The sequence below is a fragment of the Pseudorasbora parva genome, chromosome 11 (genome assembly GCF_024679245.1).
Source record: "Pseudorasbora parva isolate DD20220531a chromosome 11, ASM2467924v1, whole genome shotgun sequence".
NCBI classification, from domain to species: domain Eukaryota; kingdom Metazoa; phylum Chordata; class Actinopteri; order Cypriniformes; family Gobionidae; genus Pseudorasbora; species Pseudorasbora parva.
The window spans coordinates 13592800-13620452 of record NC_090182.1 but is presented as its reverse complement, the minus strand read 5'-3'; the positions used below and the strand labels follow the sequence as shown (position 1 = coordinate 13620452).

Below are 27653 nucleotides of genomic sequence, written 5' to 3'. Positions count from 1 at the left end.
ATACATATACATTATACTAGTGATTTTCACTCATTTCCCTTTGTCAAACATGATATTTAAAGGCCCCATGTTTCTCCTTTAGTTCTGCATATGTAAGGTTCAAACGTAAACCGTTTTGTTAACCAATTTTGTTGTATGCGGCAGGAAAAATAGAGAATTCCTGATACTTGACATAATGTTGCTCCATATTTAACTGTCAGCATTTGTGACATGTTTAAGTGTCATTTAAAATGGAAAACAAATACACTCAATATGCAGGATTTCCTTTTTATTTTAGAGTGGAGAAAAACAAATGGCTCATGATGAATTCAGTGAACAGTGAACACATGACAGATCAGATCAAGTGACAGTAGTAATATACAAAACATTTCAATCTATTGAAACACTAGGATTATTAGTTGGTACTGTAGTATTGGCAGTGGTTAGGATTTAAGAGATTGAAATACATGTAGCAGTGATTTTTAAGAATGCAGTTCACAGAAAATGTGTATTTTAAACCGTGTTCAAGTCTCAAATGAGCACCAGTCATTGCTAAAGATCTGTTTAAGTACAAGTCACATACATTCGTTAAATATAATTTTTTTTCTTTTCGAAGATTAAAACAATGGTCTGCCCATGCCATGGCCATTTTCCGGAAGCATTATTTTATAAAAACATGCAAATATGTACTCTAAAAATTAGGATATTCTATGCTGGGGAAACAAAATATAGATTGCGATATTTCATTTATTTGCCTTACAATTCCAAGTACAATATTTTCAGAGATCTGCTTCTTAAGAGTTTTAAAGACACCTTGATGTGCAAGTGAATTATGGTTTGGAGGCACGTCCATCTCGTTTGGTACACTGTCATGACTCTATATATGATTAAAGGCAGTGAGGTCACAGAGACAAGGTTTTGTATGGGTTGAGCACATATAGGTTAGCTTCAGGTCACTGAGTTTTTAGGGAAGACAGAGTAACACAGTTCTGTCACTACAACCGCTGCACACTGCGTCCCTTTCCACCAGGTTTGTACTTCCAGTAACACAGTCTTCAGTAAAAATCTCACTCATCACATTCAGTGTTCTTCATCGTCACATACTTTCAAAATGCAATTCTTGTCCCGAAAAAAATCTGTGGCTATAAGCTGGAATACTTTTGAAGAAACCGGTCGTAGGCGTCGTAAATTGCTTGCCTGGAAATCAACAATCATGCATGAAATTAAAGAGTTAATCCATGTATTTAAAATTATTGGACAAACGGTTCATTCACTTATATATGCACAATATATGCTATAGTTTAACCACATGATTAACATTGATCACTATTAAAGGAATAATTCACTGAATAACATATACCGTATACCCCAGTGTTTAAATGTTTGGGGTCGGTATATTTTTAAATGTCTCTTTAGCATGAATTTTTAGCATCATTTAGGTCTGTTCACACTATAAAGATAACTATATTAGCATCCACACCAGTGCACAAAATAGTTTTTTAATCTGTATTGATTTGTTTTGTTTTATCTTATATGAATGGTAGTGTAAATGGTAATAACATCTATGCTCTTTTTAATGCAATTAATGAACAAGAAAAAACTTAAAATTATGCCAAAACCATAAAGAATCAAGAATGTAGTGCATATGAGTTGTGTAGTGTTCTGAAGCCATTGCTTGTGAGAAAGCAGTTGTTATTCACTAATAATCTTGACTTCCACATTTGAGAAGCTGGGATTTGTGAACGAATATTCCTTTAAATTGGGCCTTTTCAATGATTCTGTTGATGTAGTTTAAAAAACTCCCATATATCCCTGAATATAAGACGACCCTGAATATAAGACGACCCCCGATTTTCCAGACTTATTTTTTTGGAAAAAATTTGTTTTTCAACTGAAATTTTTTTTGTGGGAAAATTCGAATGATAATTCTTTGGATTTTTTACACCATTCATTACAGGGCTCGACATTAAACATGTTCATGTGCTTGTCCTTCGGATAAGTAAATCGGTCATTCACTTGTCCAAGTAAAAAATGTGCTTGTCCGGAAAAAAAGGTTTATTTTTTTTTTTTTTGTGTTGTAAATATAATTTATTCTGAAGCAATATTCTCACCAGTGTTCAGTCAGCTTTGGCATACTGAAATCTGCATATTTGTGATATGTTTACCTTTTAAAGGGCATTTTTACCCCTAATCTTATATTCTTAATTTGATCTATACATTAAAATAAAATAAGACACCAATCAAATTAAATAATTTACACTGAAAATTTACAACTGCATTAAATAATGGTATGAGATTTATATTTTTTTATAAATAAGAAATTTTAGAAAGTATGTTTAAACATGAAACTAAACCACCAGTAGGTGATTCAAACACTGAATCATTCAGTAACACACTCTGTTGCTGTGAGACGCGTTATGGTTCTGCTGTTTGGAACTTTGTTGCTTGGAATCTTTCTTTGGAAATATTTTCACTGCTGAAATAGAGCAAAAACACTCAATATTGCATCCAAAATGTAAGTGAATTAATGTTTATGTTTATGGAATTGTCATATGAAATCAGTGTCATTTTCAGTCGTAATGGTATTCAGGAAACACTCTTGGTTGAGTGATGTTGTTAAATTGTACCATATGTTACAAATATAAAAACAACATTTTGAACGTTTAGCACAGTTTCTCTGTGTGAGCGGCGCTCGTGTTGTGATTTATCCTCGAGAGGTTGCGCGAGCGTCAACAGCGTGGCCTTGTTATCGTCAGATTAATAGATATGTCATTTTGTCTATATTGCAAATATAAAACGAACCTCCATTTTTCAGCCTATTTTTAGGATACAAAACCTTGTCTTATATTCAGGTATATACAGTACTCTGAATGATTTGTTCACTGAATAAATGATCCATGATTTATGATGCTTTTGCATCATTTTTTGGAGCTTGAATGCTTCATGTTCTTATTTTGTGTTCCGCAGACGAACAAACTCATACAGGTTGAGTAAAGTATCTATTTAAACTCCATGGATATTTTTCTTTTTCTAAAAGTTGACGGTGCTTACCGAAACAGTCTTTGTTTGAAAAGGTAGGCGCTGACGTGGCCTCCATTGAGGTAGCGAACCTCACAACCAGGCCAGATTTCCTGTAAGCTGCGAACTCCAGTGCGGGGAATATAAGCATCTTCCTTTGCCTGGACTATAATGATCAGACTAGGATCCACAGGCACTGGAGACAAAGAATCCAAAAAAAAGAAAGAGGATGAAACACAAGAGCACAAGCCAAACCACGTCTAAAACCAAACAGATTTAGTACCTGAAAAATTGGCGATGTGTGTGCATTCGTCCATCACGCCCTTCATGAAGCAGAGAGACTCCCGCTGCAGCGACTGCCGTGGGCCGGCCCCGTAGGTGATGTTCTTAGCGTGTAGCATGTCCAAATGAGGCCCGCTGCTGCTCACAGCGGAGAGCATCTGATCTAGTCCGTCTCTTTCTCTTCGCCCCATCAGCAGAGCTGAGTCTGAGGTGCGACCTCCAGTCCCGGGCTGAGAATACGAGGAGCGTAGCCCCATCTGCTGGTCCCTCTCTGGCGTGTGGAGGTCAAGAAGTTCATGGGCGAGATCCAGGTCAGAAAGACTGTCAAAGCTGCCTGGGGCATTTTTTACAAATTCCTGGCCCATCCGGAAAGAGTCTGTCTGAAAATCAAGGGCGTGTCAGTGAGTGATTTGTCAAAAATGTTGCACCTTCAACGTCAGTCATGTGATACACTACGCAAGGAACAATTTATAACTTCCTCTGTGATCTATTGTTGTGTTTAAATCACAGCAAAACTTTACCACAGAATAACACACCTACCCCACAATACTCCAGCATACTGATAATTTCTTCCTCATAGACTGTGTGCGCTGCATACTGCTTTTCCAGTTCTCTCCAGTTCACGGCACGACTTAAAACACCCTGCAGAATAGAATATCATATTAATATCTGATGTTAAGAAAGACACCCAATTGAGTTATTCATGAATAACTTTGAGTGTCACTTGGTGATGTAACCATGTTCTGATGTTATCAATTCACTGGCAGGAATAAAGACGTAAAGTTATTCACAGCTACAAAGTTTAATAGCTAAGTGACTAATACTGCCTTAGTGGTACAAGCGCAACTGGCTTTTAAAGGGAATGAAAACACACCCATGACTCATTAAGAGACTAGGTACAACCCTTTTGGACCATGCGTCTGTTGTGCCAACCATTTTTTCCAACGTTAAACTAGCACAAGTGGATTTTTGACGCGCCCTAAGTGCTTCAGCACTTCAGACCATGTGCTCAGATCGTTGAAATATGGCACTTAATACGCATGCGCAAGACATTATCACAAATTTATAATTTATTAGTTATAATAATAACTAATTTAATAACAGTTGCCAGTGTTACTAAAACAACACTGATATATTCTTCTACTTTCTTTTTTAATTTTCTGACAAATTAAGCTAAAATTCATGATATTTACAGGAGTAATGCCATTGATGCTTTATCTGAATTTTATCATCACTTACATTCTTGTGCTGTCATAAAGCCTTACATTTCATAAACCTGCTGAATAAGAAGTATTTTCTGTGAATTTAGTTACTGATCATAAATTGCATTCAAACTAAAAAGTAGATTATTAATATTGACAAATAACAACTGACTTAATAAATCAGTTTGAGTTTCTCACTGGAAATGATGATTTTGTGGCATCTTACAAATACAACCAATGCAAAATGACTTGTAGGCAGTACTAATATGTTAAAGTATAGTTGTGTAAATCTTACTGTGGTAAAAACACTCGAAGCAGTTGTCCAGGATAAACAAGGTATGAGTGGAATCGGTTTGGGCCAGTTTGTTACCGCTAATGATGCCATCTAGGAAGAAAATTAGTCAACAAAACCAACAATAGATTTTGTATAATATAAAAGGACATGGAACAGGTTCTTCTGAACACAACTGATTGTAAACAAAATTAAGTAAAGTAAAAAATGTATATGAAAAATGCAGAACCTACATGTCCACCCATAGAAATGCCAGTCATGCCCAGAGGCCAGAAACCTTCTCGCTCCAGCCAGTGTAACAGCACAGCAGACTCCAGGATCAGTGCTCCACCCATCACAAACAGGTCCGATACGTTCTTCAGACTGGAGCGACTGCATTAAACGCAAATCATATACACAGGAAACGTGCATTGTCCATACTTATCTTTCATGTATCAAAGACATGGATAACAACAGCTTCCATCACACCTACTGCCAATAAGCAAATACTCACAGTTGGTCTTTAGGTTTCCTGTATCCATGTATGGCTCAGAGTCAAGGAGGTATCAGATGAGATCTAGTAATATTTGATACTAGGGATCAACATGGCAAACTAATAAGTCTGTAGTTTAACATTTCTAAGGATATAATAAGGATTCTCCAACAGAAGAGACGCCATCCCTGATTCTTTAACCATCGGTCGGGCCATTAGTGTTCGCCTTCTCCAGAAAAACTGTGGGTGGTGGTGGTGGGGGGAATAGAGATGCATCAAATAAAAATAAAATTCTAGCAGATACTGATAAGTCAAAAACAAATAGTTTTACAATGTTTAAAAGAAATTAAAATAAAAAAGATAAAAATAAATAAACCATTACTCAAATGCTAGAGATGTACATTATAAAACATTAATATTCACTTTATTTGCTAAACTGTTAAAGGACAGCATATATAATCTAAATTTAAAATATTAATAAGCTATTTAAAATCCAATTTTGGGTAACAATATTTTCTTGTTACAGTGTAATTATGCAATGAAGTACTGAATAATATTAGGTAATAACTACATGCATTTACTATATAATGGGGGGGGGGGGTGTTAAGATGTGGGGGTGTTTGTTTCTTAAGTAGAAAACAAATTAAGATTTTTAACTCCAACCGTTGCATGTCAATGGGGTCTAATTCTAATAAGACCCCATTGACATGCATTATACGAGCAACGGTTGAAGTTAAAAATCCTAATTTGTGTTCTCCTATAGAAACAAACACATCTTGGATGCCCTGGGGGTAAGCAGATAAACATCAAATTTTCATATTTGGGTGAACTATCCTTTTAATGGTTGAGGTTAGTTGAATTTGACTATGATAATTGATTATTACTACTATAGTAACTACCATGCGTGTGAAATGTGTAACAGGGACACATGTTAAAATAAACTGTTAACAATTTTTTTTGTTAGTCTCTCATGCTCACCAAGGCTGCATTTATTTGATCAAAAATACAGTAAAACTCATATTGTGAAATATTATTACAATTGAAATGTACTGTTTTCTATTTGAATATGTAATGTAATTTATTTCTGATGCAAATTCTCCAGTGTCACACAATCCTTAAATAAATCTAATATGATGATTTGCTGCCCAAGAAAGGTTTCTTACTATTATCAATGTTGAAAACAGTAGTGCTGCTTAATATTTTTGGAATATACATTTTTATGGTCACTTCTAATCAATTGGATGAATCATTGATGAATAAAATAGTTCATAGTTAATTTTTTTAATAACTTTTGAAGTTTAGTTTACATTGTGCATCCCGGAGTAAATCTTCACATGCAATGCTGAGCACAGGCAAACAAAGCCCGTTTTTGCACACTCACATGGTCTCCTGTTCCAGCTAGGTGAATACAGACTGGTCTGTGCTTCTTCCATTTCTTAGGTACAATGAACTGGAATCTGGTGGTAAAGAGGAAACAAACTCTTTATTTGTAGGAATTTTACAAACAAAATGTCTTCATTTGAAAGAACTTTGAATACAAGTCACATTAATCCTTCACATTTGCATTCAGCATTTGTAGGTGATTTGTTTTGGTTACCGGGCTTTGATGGACTCGGCTGGCAAGATGCCCGGGACAAAATGCTCTAGTGGTGATGTGAAATGACCGTTGTGAATTTTGCAATCTGTTTGATCTTCTACCTTTGGGCACAGCGGTAACACACAGTTAATGGGTCATTATGCAATTTTCAATTGTGCTGAATAATATAAAGTATATTCCTCTACTATAGGCACTATTACTAACAATAATAAAGATTTTTAACAAGTGTCTCTTACTTTGTCAATAAATATTGGGTAGTCCCTCTGTACCAGATCTTTGCACCTCTCCCTGTTGCCAATGATCTTCCGGAACTCGAATATTCTGTAATACCCATAAAGCAATTAAAATAAGTTAATATCATTAAAGGTGCACTCTAGAGCTGCACAATTAATCGAATTTGTAGATGTCTCAATTATGCAATCGTTCAATAAAATGTCATCGCAATTACAAAAGAAAAAAATGCCACTTCTGTGCATAATGTTTTTTTTTCTTCCTACATGTAATCTTAAGTTTTTGCCCCCATTGTTTAAATTTTTTTTTTTTTAATAAATAAAAATATTTTTTAGTATAACATAATACCATGCATATTTTACTTCTTTTTTTTAATTATTTAAAGAAACCAAACCAATGGGCTGTTTTCAGATTGTTCCTTTTTATATAATAATATGGCATGCAGTCGCTTCAAAGTTATAAAGCTATTCAAAACGTCATTCCATGTCAATTGTGATAATCATAATTTATAATCGCAATTACAAATTCATGGGAATAATCGACAATTATGATTTTTGTTATAATCGTGCAGCCCTAGTGCACTCAGTGTTTTTTGTTTATTGTCAAGCTGGTTCACAATGTGGATGCAGCGTCATCCAAAAGCAAAACCGTTCAGAAACTGATGCAATTGTAAAATTGTAACATTTGCGATAAGCCATGATAGTGAAAGCTTTCAATAGTAGGAAGAGAGAGAGAAAAAATTCCTTGATTACAATAAATATTTCCTCAAAAAATATTGCTTTTTATATACAAATGTTTGTGTTTTTTCCCTACTATTCATTACCATGTGCCTGATCATGTAACACTCCACTGCCTGTACGCAAGACTACATGCTCAAAATTTGTTTTTAAGTGTTCAATATTGCACATATCCATCTGTTTCTTTTTGTTAACTTTTAAAAAGAACAAAAATAACAAAGCATCTATGCACATTCTGTTAGTCAAATATTAAAGGTTTAGTTCACCCTAAAATGAAATTTATGTCATTAATGACTCACCCTAATGTCGTTCCACACCCGTAAGACCTCCGTTCATCTTCAGAACACACTTTAAGATATTTTATATTTAGTCTGAGAGCGTATGGAAGTGTAGGCACACTATACTATCCATGTCCAGAAAGGGAATAAAAACATCATCAAAGTAGTCCAAATACGACTTTATTCAGGATTGTCTTCTCTTCTGTGTTTGTTTTCAAACCTCAAATAAAGATTCAAACGGTCATGAATCAGCAAATTAATTCATGATTCGGATCATGTGTCAAACTGCCAAACTGATGAAATCACGTGACATTGGCGATCCGAATCATGAATCAATACACTGATTCATGACCGTTTGAATCTTTATTTGAGGATTGAACACAAACAAGGAAGAGAAGACAATGCTGAATAAAGGACCATATTTTTTTTTTTTTTTGGGACCAAAGTGTATTTTCGATGCTTCAAGAGATTCTAATTAACTAACTGATGTCACATATGGACTACTTAGATGATGTTTTTATTCCCTTTCAGAACATGGACAGTATATACACTTCCATATGCTCTCGGACTAAATATAAAATATTTTAAACTGTGTTCTGAAGATGAACGGAGGTCTTACGGGTGTGGAACAACATTAGGGTGAGTCATTAATGACATAAATTTCATTTTTGGGTGAACTAACCCTTTAACACATATAAATGCTGATTCATACCACTGTTAATTATTATTTTAGCATCAATACCTAATGAGTAATTATCAAAAGTTCCTGGATAAGCTTCATCCCACTATCATAAGTGATGAGGTCATATGATGCGATGTGTTTTTATCGTGTCTAGTTTACCTTTTCAGGTCCTCTGGCTTCCCCCATCCTTGGATGAAGAGTTTGGTGAGGAGAAGCCTTCTATACAGCACATCAAGCCGACTCACACCCATTGACAAAAAAACATTCTTCTGCAGAGAACAAAATACACTTAACTAGCACTTGTCACAAGTCATAATACGTCAGTCAGTCAGCTTTGTCTCTACACATTCCAATATATAAGAACTGAGCAGCTGAGAGGGGTTAAGAGCACAACACACACTTAACAGAACACCGGCTAGACCAGGGCTTTCCAATCGGTTAGATGCCATGGACCTCCCAAATATGATCATCCTCGAGTCAGGGTCCCCATCCTAAATTTACAAGGTATCTTTCCAACACCAACTTTATATACAGAAAAAATATAATATGAATTACAGTATTATGTATTTTTTCTACTCACTAGTAATGTACGTTGAATGTATTATTTATTTGATTGTCATCTATTTAAAAGATTTTGTTATTTTAATCATATTTTATTAATTTATTTTATTCTAATCTCTTTATAACTAATAATTTTAACCTTATTTTAGTTTTTTTCTTAATACTTTTCCACAGACTCCCTGTCACTCCAAGGGAGTCCAGTTTAAAAAAAAAAAACTGCGCTACACAATATAAAATGCCCTATCTCTGGTTATCAACTTAAGAGGGTGTTTTTTTTACACTTAAAATGTGACTTTACTTACTTTCTGAAACAGAACACAAGTTAGATATTGGACATGTCATAACCTCTCATTATCATCCATAATGAATAACTATTGAGTAACCCCTGATAACTGGGCAATGACACCAGTAAGTCTGTGTAAAATACAGAACCTTAAAATGATTTCCAGGTTTTTCACATAGTCCCTCAAAGATGAAGTTTTTGAACATCCCACACTGACTGTCTTTTGTGAAAGTAACGTTAATCAGCTGTCAGTGGTGAAGCTGCAGTAGAGTTGTATACAAAAGTTACTACCTGCTTATCTCTCCAAACCCACAAATAACGTTACCTTAAAACAAAGCGCGAATGAATGAACGTAAATAAATAAGTTTATACCTCGAGCTAAAAGGACGGATATTTGGATTTCTTTGAAGAAACTGGATCAGTGCACATGACAGAGGGCGAATTTCAGTTGATGGTGCAGCGCCATCCCAGCGTGCCGTTCAGCTCACTTCCGGAAGTAACTCTTCTTCTACGCTCGTGAACGGTAGTGATGTAGTCTTTAGTTGCACCACCAGATGGCGGAATTGTACAGGTACACTGCACAGTCGAGCTCTACAAACAATCGTCTATAAAAACAATGTACGTATATTTTTATGCTACAAACAACACTAGTAGCAATGTAATTGTAAACCAATACAAACTATATATCATATATTTATAGGATTTCTATATTCAAATACAATTTTACACACATTGCAGTAGCTTTAGTTTATTATGCCCTATTGGACATTCAAAGGATAAAAAATAACAATCACGATATTAAACCGCTTATTGTTCCAGAAGCAGTTTCCTACCCAATCTCATATAAGATAAGAGAACAGCCTATACAATTATAGAGCAGTTTTTATATAGTACATTTATTTCACCATTGTGTAAGCTTTGAACTGAAAACATGATGATCAGGCTAATGATATAATGATACGCAGAGTAACTTTGGTTTTTAGAAATACGGTCAGACATATGAAACAGTGTCACTTTATTTATGATAACTTTTCTGTCCTCAGCTGATCTTAAAGAAAAATACTTTTAAAAGTAATTTATTACACAACATACATTTTGACATTTCAGTGTTGCCACTATATCGGCTAATAATAATGCAGATATATTTGCTATTAAATAGTGTCTGTTACGTGTGGATCCATAAATATGTGAAAATATACAATTATGGTAATTGAAAATTTATTAAATAAATTCACACCGAACAGCGTTTTTAATTACATGCAGGCTCCGCCCACGCCCGTCCACAAACAGTATGCAAACTAGTAATACATTTAGCTTTCGGATGCTGTTCACTGTTTTAAATAAATATTTTGTAATTTCACCAGTGTCTAACATAAAATTAATTAGCCTAAATTATTTTGATGGAGCCACTTCTGGTTAAATTACAGTCAAGATGTGCCACAGTAGGCTACTATTGTGTTTGAGAACTAGTTTATTTGTGGGTGAAACAAGCGGAATTTATCATGGTTGGCTGAGAGCCAAATAGAGGCGCGACAAATCGGTCAGGTCACCGAGGACTTACTATCGAGGAAGAAATAATGAACCCCTGCTTTTAATAGTTATTATCTTTATTCTTAAAATGCAACGTTCTTTATTAATCTTCGTTAGATTCAGCCCTGTGGAGTCGCGCGCCGCTCCTGGGATAATCTCCTGACGGGACATTTAAAACTCTTGCTGCTGTTGCTTCATTCGGGTCGCTTCGGACTGAAACGTGTGGTCTGTAAGCATGGCAGGCATTCCAAAAGCCTTTACTCATGTGTTCATAGGCTTTCTAATAACCGTAATCTCAGGATTAGGAGCCAACTCTCTGCATCAGGTTTTTGTGAAGGATATTGTTGCTGTTTACGGAGAAAACGGTTCACTGGATCTCAATGGCATTAGCAGTTTATTGGACACAATTGTGCAAGGCAAGCCCTTGAATCCGAACATTCCTCTGCATGCTCAGGTAAAATGGTTGCTTTGACTTTAGTTTTCCTAACAAACTATTTACTAAACTTAGGCTATAAAGAACAATTTGATTATGTCATACATTTTGAGAGCATGAATACGGGAAAACAAGTGAAAGGCTGACATTTATACTGTTTAATAGGACTCCGTCTTATTTTTCATTGACATGTAACCCTGTTTATCAGTGTTTGTCTGGAGAAGATATTCTGGTGCACTTTGGGCTACAGAACCTGTCTCATCTAACAGAGGAACATCTGGTCACTGTCTGCCCGGCTCTGCTCAACCAAGCCGTGCTGCCACCCTGTTCAACAGAACCTCCAGTCATCGCTGACCCCACAGAACTTCGCAGTGAGTCTTGATGAACTTGTCATATCTGAACTTCTGTAGTCTAACTTAATTAGTTCTCAAAGACCTTTCTCCTGATTTAACTAAACAAGCATATTATAGATTTTGTATTCTAAAGGCAGAGAATGGATGCAACTGTGCCACGTGAAATCAAGTTGTACAATTTATATTAAATTATAATCATGTCTGTTACCCACTCAATTCTCATTAATGCAATGCAAAAAAATTGGGAAAAAATGTATAGCATTTTATATGTATTAGTACTATATTTTGTATTGTTCTTCTCATGCCACTATGAAAAAATATATTATAAACAAACCACTGCATATTTCACTATAATACATCAGAGTTGAAAATAAATTCCCATCAACTTAGACATCAAATAATTAGATATTTAAACAGTTTTTTTGTACTGCTTTTATGTTTTATTTAAATAAAAGAATGATGTATAACAATAGTTTTTACTATCATAGATTAAAAATGCACTGTGTTACTGTAATGAAAACTGCAACATGACTTTCTAGTTTATTTAATCACAGAAGACCAAAAAAAAAATCACTAACACTTAACAACTTTACACTAATAACGAGCAATACATTTGTTACAGTATTTCTTAATCTTTGTTAATGTTAAGCATAAATGGCATTAGTGCTGAAAAGCTCATGCTTTTTAGCTTATATTTGTCAGACAATAAAAAGTATGTAGCAGTGTTATTTTAGTAACACTGGAAACTGTTATTAGTTTTTTAAAAATACAAAGAAAAAAAAATATGATAAGGGGTTATTTACACAACTGAACGTTTTTGTATGCGTGTTGGCCCTTGGTTTACACGATAATGGCGTTTTGGAGGCCTTTCAATGTGCAAGTTTTTAAAAAACAATACCGTTATTGTCTCAGTGTAAACTACAAAAACGCATATTTGTGACATCATGTGCATGTGTAATACACATTCAGTCTATAGGCGTGTATTTTTTCTTTACAAAGTGACATCGCCAATTACTGGCCTGGCAGAAGAATACAGCATTTTTAATTGTTGGGGAATGTTTTGACAACATTGTGACAAATGCAGGTAGTGTTCCTGTTTTTAGTACATTGTTGTCATGTAAACGTGACCTGGGGGTTTAAATACATAATACATGACTTAAATGAGAAACCAAACAAGATTCAGGTGAACATAAATCACTTAACCCAATGAGTAACCTATCTAGCAATGGCAACAAAGGGAACAGGAACTAAACACAGGAAGGAAACATTGGAACCAAGCGGAAAAGAACATGATAGTCCTCACAATGTTCATACTGCTTTTTATACTGTAATACACTAAACATGCACTGTATTACAGTTATACAAATCACCATTGCGAATAATGGCAATTAAGGCCAATTGTTTAATTTTCTTAAAATTAATGTCACAAAGCAAAAATATTTCTTAATGCAAATAATTTTGGGGTGAAATATGATTTACCCTTCTGTATAACTTTAACTGTGTGACCTCTCACCTTTCCTTCTACATAAAGTATGGGGATATGGCTTCTTGGCTGTTACCATCATTAATCTGGCCTCATTGCTGGGTCTGACTCTCATTCCTGTCACTAAAAAGACCTACTTCCCCAAAGTTCTCACCTACTTCATTGGTCTGGCTGTTGGCACACTCTTCTCCAATGCTGCTCTCCAACTTATTCCTGAGGTGAAATGGTTTTCAATGTTTCAGTTTATTTATTTTACGTTGAAAGCTTTCTTTATGTTATTTAGGTCAGTTTAAGACAGTCCTCTAAGAGGTTACTGAAGGTAACATTGGTGGTATAGCAGGAACCCAATAATATACAGTAGTTCTTTCTAGTTCAATCAAACCTTTAACTGACAAGCTACCATTTCACATCTTTAATTGCTTGTCTTATCAGCACAATGATGTTGATGCAAGGTTATTTATGCTAAGCCTATAGTGATTACATAATATTAAAATGCTCTTTGAACTGGACTTAAATCCAGACATTTTTATTTTCCCAAAGTGTGCAGATGTTTCTTGATATGTGACGGCATGATTGTTGCATGGCGTGATATTTGTTTTGCGCTGATTACATGTTGTAATACAGTCCATACGAAAAGTATTCACAGTGCTTCACTTTTTCCACATTTTGTTATGTAACAGCCATATTCCAAAATGTATTAAATTCATATTTTTTCCCCTCAATTCTACAAACAAAACCCCATAATGACAATGTGAAAGAAACTTGTTTGAAATCTTTGCAATTGTTGTACGTCGGAAAATCATGTACGTAAGTATTCACAGCCTTTGTCATGACACTCAAAATTGCACTCAACTCAGTTTCCACTGATCATCCTTGAGATGTTTCTACAACTTAATTGGAGTCCACCTCTGGTAAATTCAGTTGATTGGATATGATTTGGAAAGGCACAGACCTGTCTATATAAGGTCCCACGGTTAAAAGTCCATGTCAGAGCACAAACCAAGCCATGAAGTCCAAGGAATTGTCTGTAGACCTCCGAGACAGGATTGTATTGAGGCACAGATCTGGGGAAGACTACAGAAACATTAATGCAATATTGAAAGACCCAATGAGCACATTGGCCTTCATCATGTAAAAATGGAAGAAGTTTGGAACCACCAGGACTCCAAGAGCTGGCCACCCTCTGCGATCAGGGGAGAATGGCCTTAGTAAGGGAGGTGGCCAAGAACCCGATGGTCACTCTGACAGAGCCTCAGCATTTCTCTGTGGAGAAGGAAGAATCTTCCAGAGGAACAACCATCGCACTCCACAATTCAGGCCTGTATGCTAGAGTGGCCAGATGGCACATAACAGCCTGCCTGGAGTTTGCAAAAAAGGCACCTGAAGGACTCTCTGACCATGAGAAACAAAATTCTCTGGTCTGATGAAACAAATACTGAACACTTTGGCCTGAATGGCAAGCATCATGTCTGGAGAAAAACAGGCACCGCTCTTCACCTGGCCAATATTTCCCCTACAGTGCAGCATGTTGGTGGCAGCATCATGCTGTGGGGATCTTCAGTGGCAGGAACTGGGATACTAGTCAGGATCAAGGAAAAGATGAATGTAGCAATGTACAGAGACATCTTTGATGGAAACCTGGTCCAAAGCACTCTGGACCTCAGACCGGGGTGAAGGTTCATCTTCCAACAGGACAACTACCCTAAGCCCACAGCCAAGATAACAAAGGAGTGTCTATGGGACAACTCTGTGAATGTCCTTGAGTGGCCCAGCCAGAGCCCAGACTTGAACCTGATTGAACATCTCTTGACAGATCTGAAAATGGCTTTGCAATAACACTCCCCATCCAACCTGATGGAGCTTGAGAAGTCCTGCAAAGAAGAATGGGAGAAACTGCCCAAAAATAGGTGTGCCAACCTTGTAGCTGTGAATACTATACCCAGTGACTGATATGATCAATTAATAATTTAGCAAGCAAGAACTTTTCTTTCATTGCATTCATCCCTTATAACTTAATTCTAAAGCCAAGGAAAGATCCTACAAATTGTGTCTCATACAGAACCATTTGTTTTTTGAATTCAGACACCAAGATAATTGCTAAAGTTTTAGCAAGCAGACTTGATCAGTTTTTACCATTATAGATTATTATATAATTTTCAATTAATTTAAGCACATCTGTCCCCTATTTACTGATCCTAATTAAAACATTCAACATTCAATATGTTCAGGTTATAAGGTGAATGAGGCAAAATCCATGATCTTATTTCTTAAAGGTCCCGTTCTTCCCGTGTTTTTGAAGCTTTGATTATGTTTACAGTGTGCAATGAGTTACATGAGTTCATGTTTCGCGTGTAAAAAACCCCCAGTATTTTTCACACAATTTACTTATCTCTACAGCGCTGTTTTCTCTGTCCTAAAAACGGCCTGATGATTTCCCTGTTCTATGAAGTCCCTCCTTCAGAAACACGTAACGAGTTCTGATTGGGCCAGCACTTCCGGTGTTGTGATTGGACAGCAGCTTAGCGCACTTTGCCCGGAAAGGTCCCGCCTCTTACCATAACGGGGAGATGCAAGCGCTGAATGCGCAACAAGACCACGCCCCCTTTTTTGAGTGTACTTGTGGGCGGAGGGTTAGTCAACAAACGGTTCTAGTGACGTCATTCAAGCAAGGAAGTGCAGGGGTGTAGTCCAAACCGACCGTTCGCTGTAGGCTTTGAAAGGGAACTTCTGTTAAACAAAATATCTCGCATGGCATTGAACTTTGAGCATTATCGTTTTACAGGTGTTATTTATGCTCCAACAGCAACATTTCACACTAACTAAAAATTGAAAGATGGAATCGCGAAGAACAGGACCTTTAAAGAATCTGAACGTCTTGTTAAAAATACTATTGTGGTGTGGTATGAAGTTTTAAAACATCTTGGAGAGATTACACAATAATTACAGTTTACACCAATTTGGGGAAACACTTCTTTTACACCAGGTACAAAATGATGCTGGTTTAAAAATTTGGGCACTAAAAGGTTTGCATAAGGTAGTAGACTTATTCATTAATAAAACTATGCTCCGTTTTCAGGATTTAAGACAAAAGTTTGATTTGCCTAAAACTCTTTATATACAGCATCACTCTCCTCTTCCCAGATCTGTCACCTTTAGAAAAAACTACTTTAAACCTCCTCAATCGTGGAAAGCAAATTTCCGTGTTTTATAGACTACTCTCCTATAACTAAGGAAAATTCATAGAACAAGAGTTTGGCATGGTGCCAAGACATGCATATATCAGAGGATGAATGGCAGAGGATTTGCCTAAAGGCCTAGACCCAGACAATTAATATGAGGTTTAAATTTCCACAATATAGATGGATTATGAGAGTATACATAACTCCAGAATTACTGCATAAATTTAATCTCAACATTCCAGATCAGTGTATAAAATAAAACCAAGATAAAGGAACTTTATATCGTTGCTTATGGAAGTGTCCCAAGTTCAAAATTTTTGGGAAAGTTTTAGATTTGTATCACTGGTTGAGAAACAAAATGTTTCTCAATGTCCTAAACATTGTATACTAAATATCTTCCTTGTAACTTTTACTTTGTCTAGCTCTGGGTAGGTACACATCATCGGAAAAGTACAGAGAGCCCTATTTTTAAACAATGGTTATAAGAATTGTCATATTTGGCTTTGGAAAAACTCATTATATTGTTTAAGGGGTACTTCAGCGCTGGGAAGATGAATCTGTATTTAAACTGGGTCATCAATGCAGTAGAAATGTGAAATTATTTTTAAATTTGGTGCCTTCTAGACTAAGAAAAGACAGAAAATGTATTTTTGTCTCATGGGAATGAAAGACTTCAATTCCCAGAATGCGGCGCTGCCTGGTGAGGCCCAAAGCCACCAACTTGATTACTGTGACTGAGTTGGAGAAGACACTACAATTAAAAACTGAACGTGTCTGTTCAATAAAATGAGTGAGTCACCGCGCGAGTGTCACAGCACTGAGCACTAACTGCAGGAGTGAGATAAATGAGCTGATGAGCTCTCGTGATGAGAGCTGAGGTAATCGCGACTACACTTGCGGCATACATTCACAACACGAGTTCAGTCTGGTGCGTTTCAGTTCATGCCTTTGCAAGCTTAACTTTCATAGAAATTAATTTGGGAAGTTAAAAGACTTACATTTCTCACCACAGCTCAGTTTAAATGAGTGCCTGTAGCTGCAAGCTGAGCTCTGAGTGTGATCTCCATCCCACATGCGTGGGTTTAAAGCATGCGGAAGTGGCTCCCTCTGCTGGCTGTAGTCTTTAGCCTTTGGCCAAACATTCCTCCTATGATGCAAATATCGTCAATTTGCATCATAGGAGGAATTTTTCCAGAAATAAAATGCATAAATCTCTTGTCTCAGGGGGGTATGAGGGGGGAAAGCACAATCATTTGAATATACTCCAGGGTTTCTACTGATACAAAGCCAAATGCTAATCGCTGAAGTAACCCTTTAAAGGTAAACCTGATAAGTTTTTCAAAGTATGGAATTCTTTTACGGGATTTTTGAAGGAAACCAATCAGTCTGTTTTCTGTGTAACCTGGCTTAATATGAAATAGAATAATTTTTAATTTATTTTAATTTATTATTCATAGAATCTGTACAGAAAGATTTCTGCAGTAGAATGTTTATTTTAATTTTATGATTTTGCAAAGATTTCAAATAAACTTCTTTCACATTGTCACAATGGGGTATTGTTTGTAGAATTTATGAAAAAAATAATTAATTGAATCCATTTTGGAATAAGGTTTGAATCGATGAAATATGGAAAAAGTTAAGCGCTGTGCATACTTTCCGGATGCATTATTTATTTTGGGTTTGCATTTTAACTTTGAACTAATAATATGCATGTTTACATGGGGAACCCTGAATATCTGGTTTAAATTGTTTAAAGATTCATGATTACATGATTTATTCCTCTGGACAGGCCTTTGGGTTTGACCCAAAAGCAGACGGCTATGTTCTCCAAGCTGTTGGGATCTTTGGTGGATTCTATGCACTGTACTTCACTGAAAAAATCCTGAGGATGGTCCTCAAACCAAAAGATGAGGTAGGTTCATCGCAGTGTTATGAAGACTAAACATTCGAATGCTGTGTAAACTCAATTGGTTAGTTTTTTGCTCATTTCGTAATGAGCACGATAGAGTACAGTCAGCTGGTCATTATCACTGAATCAACTCCCTCAGGGTGATATAAAGTTTATTTTGTCATAATGATCTGCTGACTATATTATCTCATCCTTAATATCGAAATTGTGTAATTGCAATTAACTGCGTGAAAATGTAAAAAGTGGCAGAGCTTCACTGTTGGTCAATGTTTTATATTAGCATGTATGTTCTCTAAAATCATATACAGTAATCATACAATCAATTTAATCCTATCCACTTCCATGCATTAGCACGGACACGGACACAGCCACTTCCACCCCTCAGAGAGCGTCCAACAGAACGGCGTCTTCATTGTGGCCGACACGGACTTCAACTTTGCCAATGGCGACAAAGCCAGCATAACCACTGAACCCCCAGTGGAACAGGTACAACTGGTCAGATCTCACAGAGAAATACAAATAGTCTCAAGAGATATGCAATTGGCCTAAATGTAGCTGTACAGTACATTAACGCTTTAAAAATAGGGGGGTTTGGGGGGTGAGGGGACAATACTGATTAATTTCCACATGAAATGGAATAAATGTACTAAATGTGTATATATATTTACATTTTGCAAGTGGTACATGCACATGTAAAATTTGCTAATGGGATGCCAGGGTGAAGCTGTGTGGTTGCTAGGGTGTTGCTTACTAATCCAAGTAAATAAGGATATAATATATACACTACCACTCAAAAGTTTGAGGTCAATAAAAAAAATTGGTTACACTTTATTCTGATGTTCCCCTTAGACACATTGTGTTGACTATCAACTCTCAAAGTATTAGTAGATTGTAAAGCCAGGGACACAACAAGCCACACTGGGCAACTTCAAACTGAATTGCAACTTCCCGCCACTCACCACTCCCTTTCGGAGTATAGAAACAAGCTACGGTGTCCGACACAGGACAAAGATGTGTTTGTCTGAGACAACAGAGAGTAGCTAACGCTCTGTAGAGCAGTTTGTCCGTTTAGGGCTACTGTAGAAACATGGAAATACTTTGGCGTCATTTTGGTGTGTCCCAACCTTTAGGGTTAGTAGAATAAGGGGTTTGGGTGAGTACAAACCCAATTCCAAAAAAGTTGGGACACTGTTCAAATTGTGTGACGTTTGATCTGTAAGCAAAGTATCTATGGTTGTATTTTGTAATACAAAATAATATTACCCTTTGTCATTAGACACACTATTTAGTTTTGTATGGTACTTGGTGTTTCCTATTGTTACTGTAATAGCATCTTGCATTATCTAGACAATGCGGCCTCTCTAAGAAACTTTCAATTTAATCAGAAATTGTTTAAGTCAGAAACAGTCAATAAGCTACTTACTGCTTGCAGGAATATAGTTGTAATTGCCACTTTCTTCAGTTTAAGATGCTAAGCGAAGCTTGCTTGAAATGGGCTGAACAAACGAACGATCTTGAATTAAATTGTTGTGGTATCGGATTATAAACATTAACCATGATGTTGACATTTTTTAACTGTGGAAAGGATATGTAAAGTCCTCAGGTCTCCTGAACAGCCTGGAACATGAAGTGTGTCCATGCGAGCAGCTTGTAACTGATGATTCGGCTCTGACAGTTCCGCCTGACAATGCACATGTTTGGACAGATGCAAATGTTGGGGGCGTGCATATAAATGATCCCCAATGATTGCGTCACGGTTAGGTTTATGTTGAGACACTTTTTTTTGGATTTGGATTTTTTGAGTTTAGGATTCACGAGATTTACATAATAAGTAGGAGGCAATGATGTTTGAGACTCACAGTATGTGATGTCCATGTACTGAACTCTTATTATTTCGCCATGGCAAGGTTAATTCAATTCTTCATTCTAGGGCACCTTTAAAGGGGGGGTGAAACACTCAGTTTCAGTCAATCTCATGTCAATCTTGAGTACCTATAGAGTAGTATTGCATCCTTCATATCTCCGAAAAGTCTTTAGTTTTATTATATTTATAAAAGTAATATGGGCTGTACCGAGTCTTTCCGGAAAAAAACGAGTGCCTGGAGGCGTATCTTGTGGGCGGAGCTAAAGAATGACGATCGCGCACAAAGCGGTGACGTCCTCAAGCGTGGAGAAACTCATGGCTATCGATCAGATTTAGCTAATACAGATAATGATCCAGAATCAGATCCGGAGGCTGAAATAAATTGAACAGGAGAAACCGCAACACAGGACGTCCGTCTCTGTGGTATGTACTGTATTTAGAGGCCTGTCAACATTTGTGTGTGTTTACTCGCAGTTTATGAGGACATGATTCGGTTTATGGACTATTGTATGCGACTAAACCTTAGCAGTAGCAAGCAAAACGGTCAGACTAGTGTAACGTTATACATAGAACAACAATGGAGTAACCGTTAGCGCATTTGAATGACGAAGCACGCGATCGTGTCGTTTACTGATGTTTACTCACGCGACGATAGCCAACAGCACAGACATTTGAAGCAGTTTTACTCACCGCCTGCTTCCAAAGCAGGACTGAACCTTTATCGCTGGGACCGCTCGGTCAAAAACACACTTCTTTGGTATGATTTGGTGAACTCCTGTGACAGCAGTGACCGTGGAGATCCACTTTGCGACACGACTGAAGCGATGTTGTGAAGCTTCCCGTCATTTCTGCGTTCAAATCGGTTCAAATGCAGCGCTGCCTTCCCGGAATGCTGTGCTGAAGCGTTGAAGTCACTTGATATCACCCATAGGAATAAAGTAGAGCGCGGCGCAGACTATAACGACAAGTGTTTACGGACGACTGGATCTGCAGCTGAGCGAGTGTTTATGGGCTTGCATTTCCTCTCTCGCTCTAGTCTTCCCTCTACAGGGAGAAGAGCCCGCACGGCCCATACAAGGACCTTCCGCTCTATCGACGTCAAACCGAGCCATACTCGAAAAAAACTCTCCGAAACTTGTGAGAAACCAGAAGGAGTATTTTTGACACAGAAATACTCCATCAAACGTCCAACATTAGTTTTTGAAACTTTGTCTATGTTTAGGATGGGAATCCAAGTCTTTAACAGTGTAAAAAGCTCAGTATGCATGAAACAGCATTTCACCCGCCCTTTAAATACTGATGTTAAGGGTTTGTTCAAGTCTATAACCCCGCATATCCAATTATATGAATGATGCTTGACTTAGCAAATATCTCTAATTACATGTCGTCAGTAAAGACTGTTTGATTATTGCATTAAAGTGTTGCAATTATCGAATAAAGATAAATGCTAATTATTTGTCATGACAACCAAGCTATTACCTTATTAAGTGTAACATTAGACTGTAGTCAATGGTTAAACCAGATTCCTGGGCCATGTGATAACAGTCCAACATCCAATAGAGTTCTTTTAATGCCTTCAATCAGCTGTTATAGACTTATTAGCATGTAACACCACACACACACGTCCAAAAACCTGCAAGGTTTTATAGGTCTTTTGAGTGTTTTGAGTTTTAAGAAGCAGTTTTCGGTACAAAATTAAGAAGTACATAGTGTGCGGGTCAGTGCAACTTACAGTACAGACGTAGAGACACACACAGCTGTGTTTACTTTCATCTGTCACAGCTGCCAGCAGAAACAAGATTGTCTTCTGACCTTTGACCCTAAATCACGAGCACCATGCAATTGGGATCGTCATCTCGACCCTGTAACAATGCAAAAAGTTAGACCTCGGGCTAAAAGCAAATAGTATTTGAAATATGAACCCAAGCTCAAGAGGGTACAGTAATGTTGTTAAAGAAGAAAATGAGGTTTTAATTTAGATGTAAATGTGGTCGCAGGGGTCTTGCAGATGGCTCAGAGGAAGACGGCTGTCCAGCGTGAAGACGGTGGCATGGATGATTTCTCTGAGCGACGCTCTACACAACTTCATTGACGGGCTGACCATCGGCGCCTCGTTCACGGTGTCTGTTCTCAATGGCTTTAGCACATCTATCGCTATCGTCTGTGAGGAATTCCCTCACGAGCTGGGTAAGAGAAATACACCTAGTTTTATCCACCTAGAAAACATTTCAGTTGTAAGCTCTGACCTGTAACCCCTACGCCACACCACCTCTATGACTACTGCCCTTTGAATGTTGACCTTCACTAAGTTTATGGGGAAAAAAACATGTGAGGCACATTTGCGCTCTGTCTCCCCCTGTAGGCGACTTCATTATCCTGCTGAACTCAGGGTTGAGCATTCCACAGGCCATCTTCTTCAACTTGCTGTCTGCAATGACCTGCTACGTGGGCCTGGTGCTGGGCATCTTGTTGGGCAACGCTTTTGCTCCCAACATCATCTTTGCCTTCGCAGGTGGCATGTTCCTTTACATATCCTTGGCTGATATGGTAAGATCAATGTGGGTTAGTAAATACAGCATATAACATTTCATCACATTTTATTTCTTGGCAAAATATGCACTATTGTTCAAAAGTTTGGGGTCAGTAAGATTTTTAATTTTTTTAAGAAAATAGTTTTATTCAGCAAAACACATTATTAAAAGTCACAGGAAAGACAAATCTTGGTTTCTGGGGGAATCAAAAAAATAAAAAATCATAGGGAAACCAAGATTTTTCTTACCTCGTTGGCAGATATTATTTCTTGTTTTGACTCCATAAAAAACATAATTTTGGTCAGAAAACAAGAATTAATAAAGTAAATGTATCTCGATTTAAATGGTTTGTTTTTTAGGGTTTTTTTGTACTGGAAAACAAGACAAAAATACTGAGCAAGAAAAACATTTCTGCAGTAAAACAAATGCTATTCTTGTAAAATGATGCTCCTCAAATTATACATACTAAAATGTAACCGTTTCCACAAAAATATTAGGCAGCACAGTTGTTTTCAACATTGATAATAATAATACATGTTTCTTGAGCAGCAAATTAGAATAATTTCTGAAGGATCATGTGACACCAGAGACAGGAGCAATTATGCTTTAAATTCATCTTTACCAATAATATTGTATAATCTTGTAGTTTTGATCAAATAAGTGCAGCATTAGAGAGCATAAGAGACTGCTTTTTTTAAATCTTGCGGACTCATGAACTTTTGAACAGTAGAATATTTCAGTGCTAACATTTTTACTAAGCAAAGGTCAAACTAAGGTTTTTGGTGCATGGTTTGAGCTTATACTGACACCTAGAGGTGGGGAGGCAAAGTTTTTTTGGTTACAGATGCATTTGAGAAACTCACTGTTCATAGTCTCCCATAAATTATACATTTTGTGACCAATAATAGGGGTGTTAAGCAGTGTAAGATTGGTCATGTCTCAACATGGCCATCCCCATGATATAAAATAAAACAGCTTTTATTAGGCTACACATATAACTGAAGATGACTTGGTTACATAATTTTAAACCTATGCATATTCATTTATTTAGGGGTTAAATCTTTTTTGAGGGGAAAAAAAGACTTTGGCTCCACTTCCAATGACTAAACAGAACATTACGTTTTAGCAGAGCAAATACTGAATCCTCTTTCTCTCACCTAGTTGCCTGAAATGAACATGATTGCCAGTGAACAAGCACGGAGCACGAAGGCCGATATCATTTTTTTCGTAATCCAGAATGCTGGACTGCTGACAGGATTTACCTTGATTCTTCTAATCACATTGTATGGTGGGAACATTAGCCTGGGCTGATGTATCTTTCATTCTGTTCATGTCCCACTTCAGATAATGCTCTCATTTAAGCTATTTATTTGAGAAAAAAATACGTCACTCTTTTTAAAATCAAAGAAGGAAACTTGAAAATCATTAGGTGTAAAGTAAGTTGATGATTTGTGTAAGCTGATTATTCTCATTATGTACAAATCTAGCCATTTTATACTGTTGTAAATAAACCATACTGACCTACTAATCATGTTTTTTTTTGTGCATTTGGTATTAACTGAATGACCAAGTTTTTACTTTGTACAATTGGAACGTCTAATATCATACAAAATAAAAAACAGAACAGAACTGTATTAAAAAGTCCAAATTTATGTCTTTTTTGTCATCGGACACATCCATCTGTTATACAGCTGATTGATATATCTATACATTTAGTTATTTAATATTCATTAAACACAATATACACTTAAAAACATCTTTAAAACAGTACAATCAGTGCAATATCTTTACAGACCAAATTATTACATTACATTTTCTCTCCAAAAATATACATCTATATAGATCTCAGAACATTAAATCTAACCCAATTTACAAGAAGTAAGAATAAAACCTAAATCACGCAAGGAGGTAAAATAACTTTTGACCGAACAAAGTTACTGGGTGAATCTACATGTCTGGGTCATATTTCATCCCAAAATCAAAAGAGATATCTTGATGTTATTTTCATAATACAGAACTGTTGTCGTTGTACTGCCTTTAAATAACACAGCACTGTCTACACTAAGGAGAATCTAAAGACCTTAATAAAAATCAACTCTGCATTAGAGAGTTGGGGGCAAACTAGTACTTGTCATTAAAAAAAGAAGAAGTAAAAATGGCAAATTTGTTAATGGTCCTATTATTTTAATATATTTTTTCTTTTGATTTTTGGGGTAAAATGTGACTCATTTACATGAGAGTTACCCTACTAGGAGGCACATCAGCTCTAAAAGATCTAGAATAGCACGGTTCTACTTCTTAGTCACTGAACCAGCAGAACAAACAGAAAGGCATGGAGTTAAACGCACGTGTACGGCAATACTGCAGTTCTTGAAGCACTTATATGAGGCACTACACGCAAAGCTCGGGCCGAACCACACAACAGAACAGCCATTAACCCGAGGGCTTGTCATGGCAAGAGGCACAGCTAATGCAGAAATCACCACTGTACACACTGCTGGCAAACGAACGAGACACCAGAGATGGCTTATCGGCGAGATAAGATTGTATCTTCTAAATTGGATCTGAAGAAAAAGGACGATGAGACCTAAATCACTGGTCATACTATGCATATAAAATCGAATGCACTTGCTCAGATTTTCATATTTGTCATCATTCTGATTATTCCCAGACATGATCCATGAAGTGCAGGAAGAAAAGCAGGCGCAAGTCTTTGGAAGAGCTTGGCGAAACTTGATTCTCGGAGGGATGTGTGCCGGTGAGACGAGGTAGATGATGTCAGACAGCCTGATGGGAAGTGGAGCGTCTAACTGATCACACATACAAAATCTAAGGCCAGCCTCATGAATCCATACCGCTGGAGCAGGGCTGACCAGTCACTGTACAGAAACAACATATACACGCCACTTACTAGCAAATATATATTACAGCACTGCGCTCGCCTCTAGCTTTAGCTTTAAAACAGGACGAGTAGCTTAACACAACTGTCTACTATGTCAGAAAACAGTAACATCTTTATTTACTTGCAACTCAATGCTTTCACCAGAACATGATGAAGCTACGCTTGGCTTAAAGGTTCATGTGACCAGTTTCGCTATAAATACCAAACTTGCTACGTGATCTTGCGTGGAATGTTTTATCAAGTATCGTACAGCGTTATATTACTAATATCACCAGAGGTGGTGCATATGTCCACAAACGTCGCAAGGAATTTACAAACATTCAACATTCGTAAAATCCTCGACTCTTAGAGTCACAGTATTTTTCGGTACTGCTCCTGTTCGAAAAGCTATTGATATTCTTGTCGTTAACAAAACGCCTGTGATGACACCAGATTGTTTACTCACATTTTGGTGAGGCATGATTGTGCCTACGGTCTCACAGCTAAGAAAACTACAAAACTGATATACAAAGACGATTCTCTCTCCACAGTTACACATTCAAATGTGCTCTTAACGAACAAGAACTAGAGTTGTTTGTACATACAGTATAAACTGCATCGTTTTGGTCTGGACACTTGTTGAATGCTACTTTTGCAAATAAACTTCAAGTAACGATAAATCATCATAAAGACAAAAAAAATGATCAGTCACAGTTTTTACCATAAACCAAAAAGGCCGCCATCTTATGCAAGAAGCGAGTATTAAGTGATAGTCTTAACTTGGCGATGTTCACGAATGTGATTAAATACTGGTTGCTTATAGCATTTCAGTGATGGACTAGAACAATATTCCCTTTTTAAAAGAAGATGCAGATTGGCAATCGAAATCAATAAAAATATCTACACCAGTATGAATCTAAGGCAAAAACAGGCAGAGGGGAAGCTAAAATCCTGAGAAACAGACTGCAGTGCTATCTTCTGACGGGGCGTTTTAACACTACAGATTATGAGATGTAATAGATGTCTGAGTAATACATTCTAGTTCAGCTAAAGTCAATGTTGATACCCACCCAAAGTGACACAAAGAACAGAACAAAGACTCAAATGAAAGTTGTCAAGGTGACAGTAAAGGGTTGCCAATGAAGCGTTTGTGCGGTTTGTCACTGCCCACCATCACTGGGAGCTGGACTGTCGGAACGGACTTCTTTCAAACTGCCGGTTTGTTTCTTCTGCTTGGTTTTGGACTTTCTTAGCATGCACACCTAGAACAGAAAACAGAGCCGTTTTAAATACACAGAACTTGATATTAGAAGTGGAGGATAACAGATGGTGAGAAAATGCAATGCTTGAACCGAACGACTTTTGGTTACATTAACGGCTTTGGATTTGGAATGTGGAAGGTCTGCATTCTTCCACCGGTGCGCAATCCTCTTGTACTCAAGCAATTATTTGTGGAAGACAAATAGAGGCCAGGATGGGAATTATGAAACGTTTTGCCTAGCTCATATACTGAATTTCACCTGCCTCATATATTGCTCGTATATTAACGTGGTCAAGGCTTACTTAAGAGACATTTCATGAGTATTTAGTGACAACACACATTTTAGACATATTATATATTATATATATATATATATATATATATATATATATATATTTTTTTTTTTTTTATATATATATATATATATATATATATATATATATATATATATATATATATATATATATATATATATATATATATATTTTTTTTTTTTTTTTTTTTTTTTTTATATATATATATACACACCATTCGAAGACTTAAATTCACATCTGGGAGACTGAGATATATTTCACGTCATTAATGTTGTTATTATTATTGTTACCCTTCAGCTCT

At 36.7% G+C, this 27653-nt stretch overlaps 3 protein-coding genes across 4 annotated transcripts in view; 1 reads left to right on the top strand and 2 right to left on the bottom strand.

The window, feature by feature from the left end:
• Window positions 1-253: 253 nt before the first annotated feature.
• Window positions 254-10115, bottom strand: abhd18 (abhydrolase domain containing 18). The gene is made up of 13 exons (XM_067457147.1): window positions 9987-10115; window positions 8930-9039; window positions 7079-7163; window positions 6843-6943; window positions 6627-6702; window positions 5401-5485; window positions 5267-5294; window positions 5007-5145; window positions 4777-4866; window positions 3820-3921; window positions 3281-3659; window positions 3031-3193; window positions 254-1176 (listed from the first exon to the last, which is right to left on the bottom strand). Exons 2-13 carry the CDS (start codon window positions 9019-9021, stop codon window positions 1122-1124), a joined length of 1395 nt encoding a protein of 464 aa, XP_067313248.1. The 5' UTR covers window positions 9022-9039; window positions 9987-10115; the 3' UTR covers window positions 254-1121.
• Window positions 10116-11127: 1012 nt separating this feature from the next.
• LOC137092734 (metal cation symporter ZIP8) lies at window positions 11128-24987 on the top strand. Its single transcript, XM_067457146.1, has 8 exons — window positions 11128-11598; window positions 11786-11948; window positions 13462-13631; window positions 18382-18504; window positions 18853-18987; window positions 22363-22552; window positions 22728-22912; window positions 24058-24987. Exons 1-8 carry the CDS (start codon window positions 11380-11382, stop codon window positions 24205-24207), a joined length of 1335 nt encoding a protein of 444 aa, XP_067313247.1. The 5' UTR covers window positions 11128-11379; the 3' UTR covers window positions 24208-24987.
• LOC137092733 (diacylglycerol kinase theta) overlaps window positions 24527-27653 on the bottom strand; it is a 38635-nt gene continuing 35508 nt past the window's right edge. Inside the window, exons 23-24 of one of the 2 annotated variants that reach the window (XR_010908333.1) lie at window positions 26848-27039; window positions 24527-25775 (exon numbers count right to left, since the gene is read on the bottom strand). Coding sequence is in view for 1 of the 2 variants with exons in the window: in XM_067457145.1 (XP_067313246.1) it covers window positions 26938-27039 (102 nt within the window). In the remaining variant the exon portion in view is untranslated. Of the gene's footprint in view, window positions 27040-27653 lie in introns of both variants that reach the window. The other variant, XM_067457145.1, reaches the window with a different exon arrangement.

Coding starts and splice junctions, on each gene's coding strand:
- abhd18 (XM_067457147.1), bottom strand. CDS start 9,021: ATGGGTGTGAGTCGGCTTGATGTGCTGTATAGAAGGCTTCTCCTCACC. Junction 7,164..8,929: donor AAGCCAGAGGACCTGAAAAG/GTAAACTAGACA, acceptor TGGGTATTACAG/AATATTCGAGTTCCGGAAGA. Junction 4,867..5,006: donor GCATTTCTATGGGTGGACAT/GTAGGTTCTGCA, acceptor TTTTCTTCCTAG/ATGGCATCATTAGCGGTAAC.
- LOC137092734 (XM_067457146.1), top strand. CDS start 11,380: ATGGCAGGCATTCCAAAAGCCTTTACTCATGTGTTCATAGGCTTTCTA. Junction 13,632..18,381: donor CTCTCCAACTTATTCCTGAG/GTGAAATGGTTT, acceptor TCCTCTGGACAG/GCCTTTGGGTTTGACCCAAA. Junction 22,913..24,057: donor ACATATCCTTGGCTGATATG/GTAAGATCAATG, acceptor TCTCTCACCTAG/TTGCCTGAAATGAACATGAT.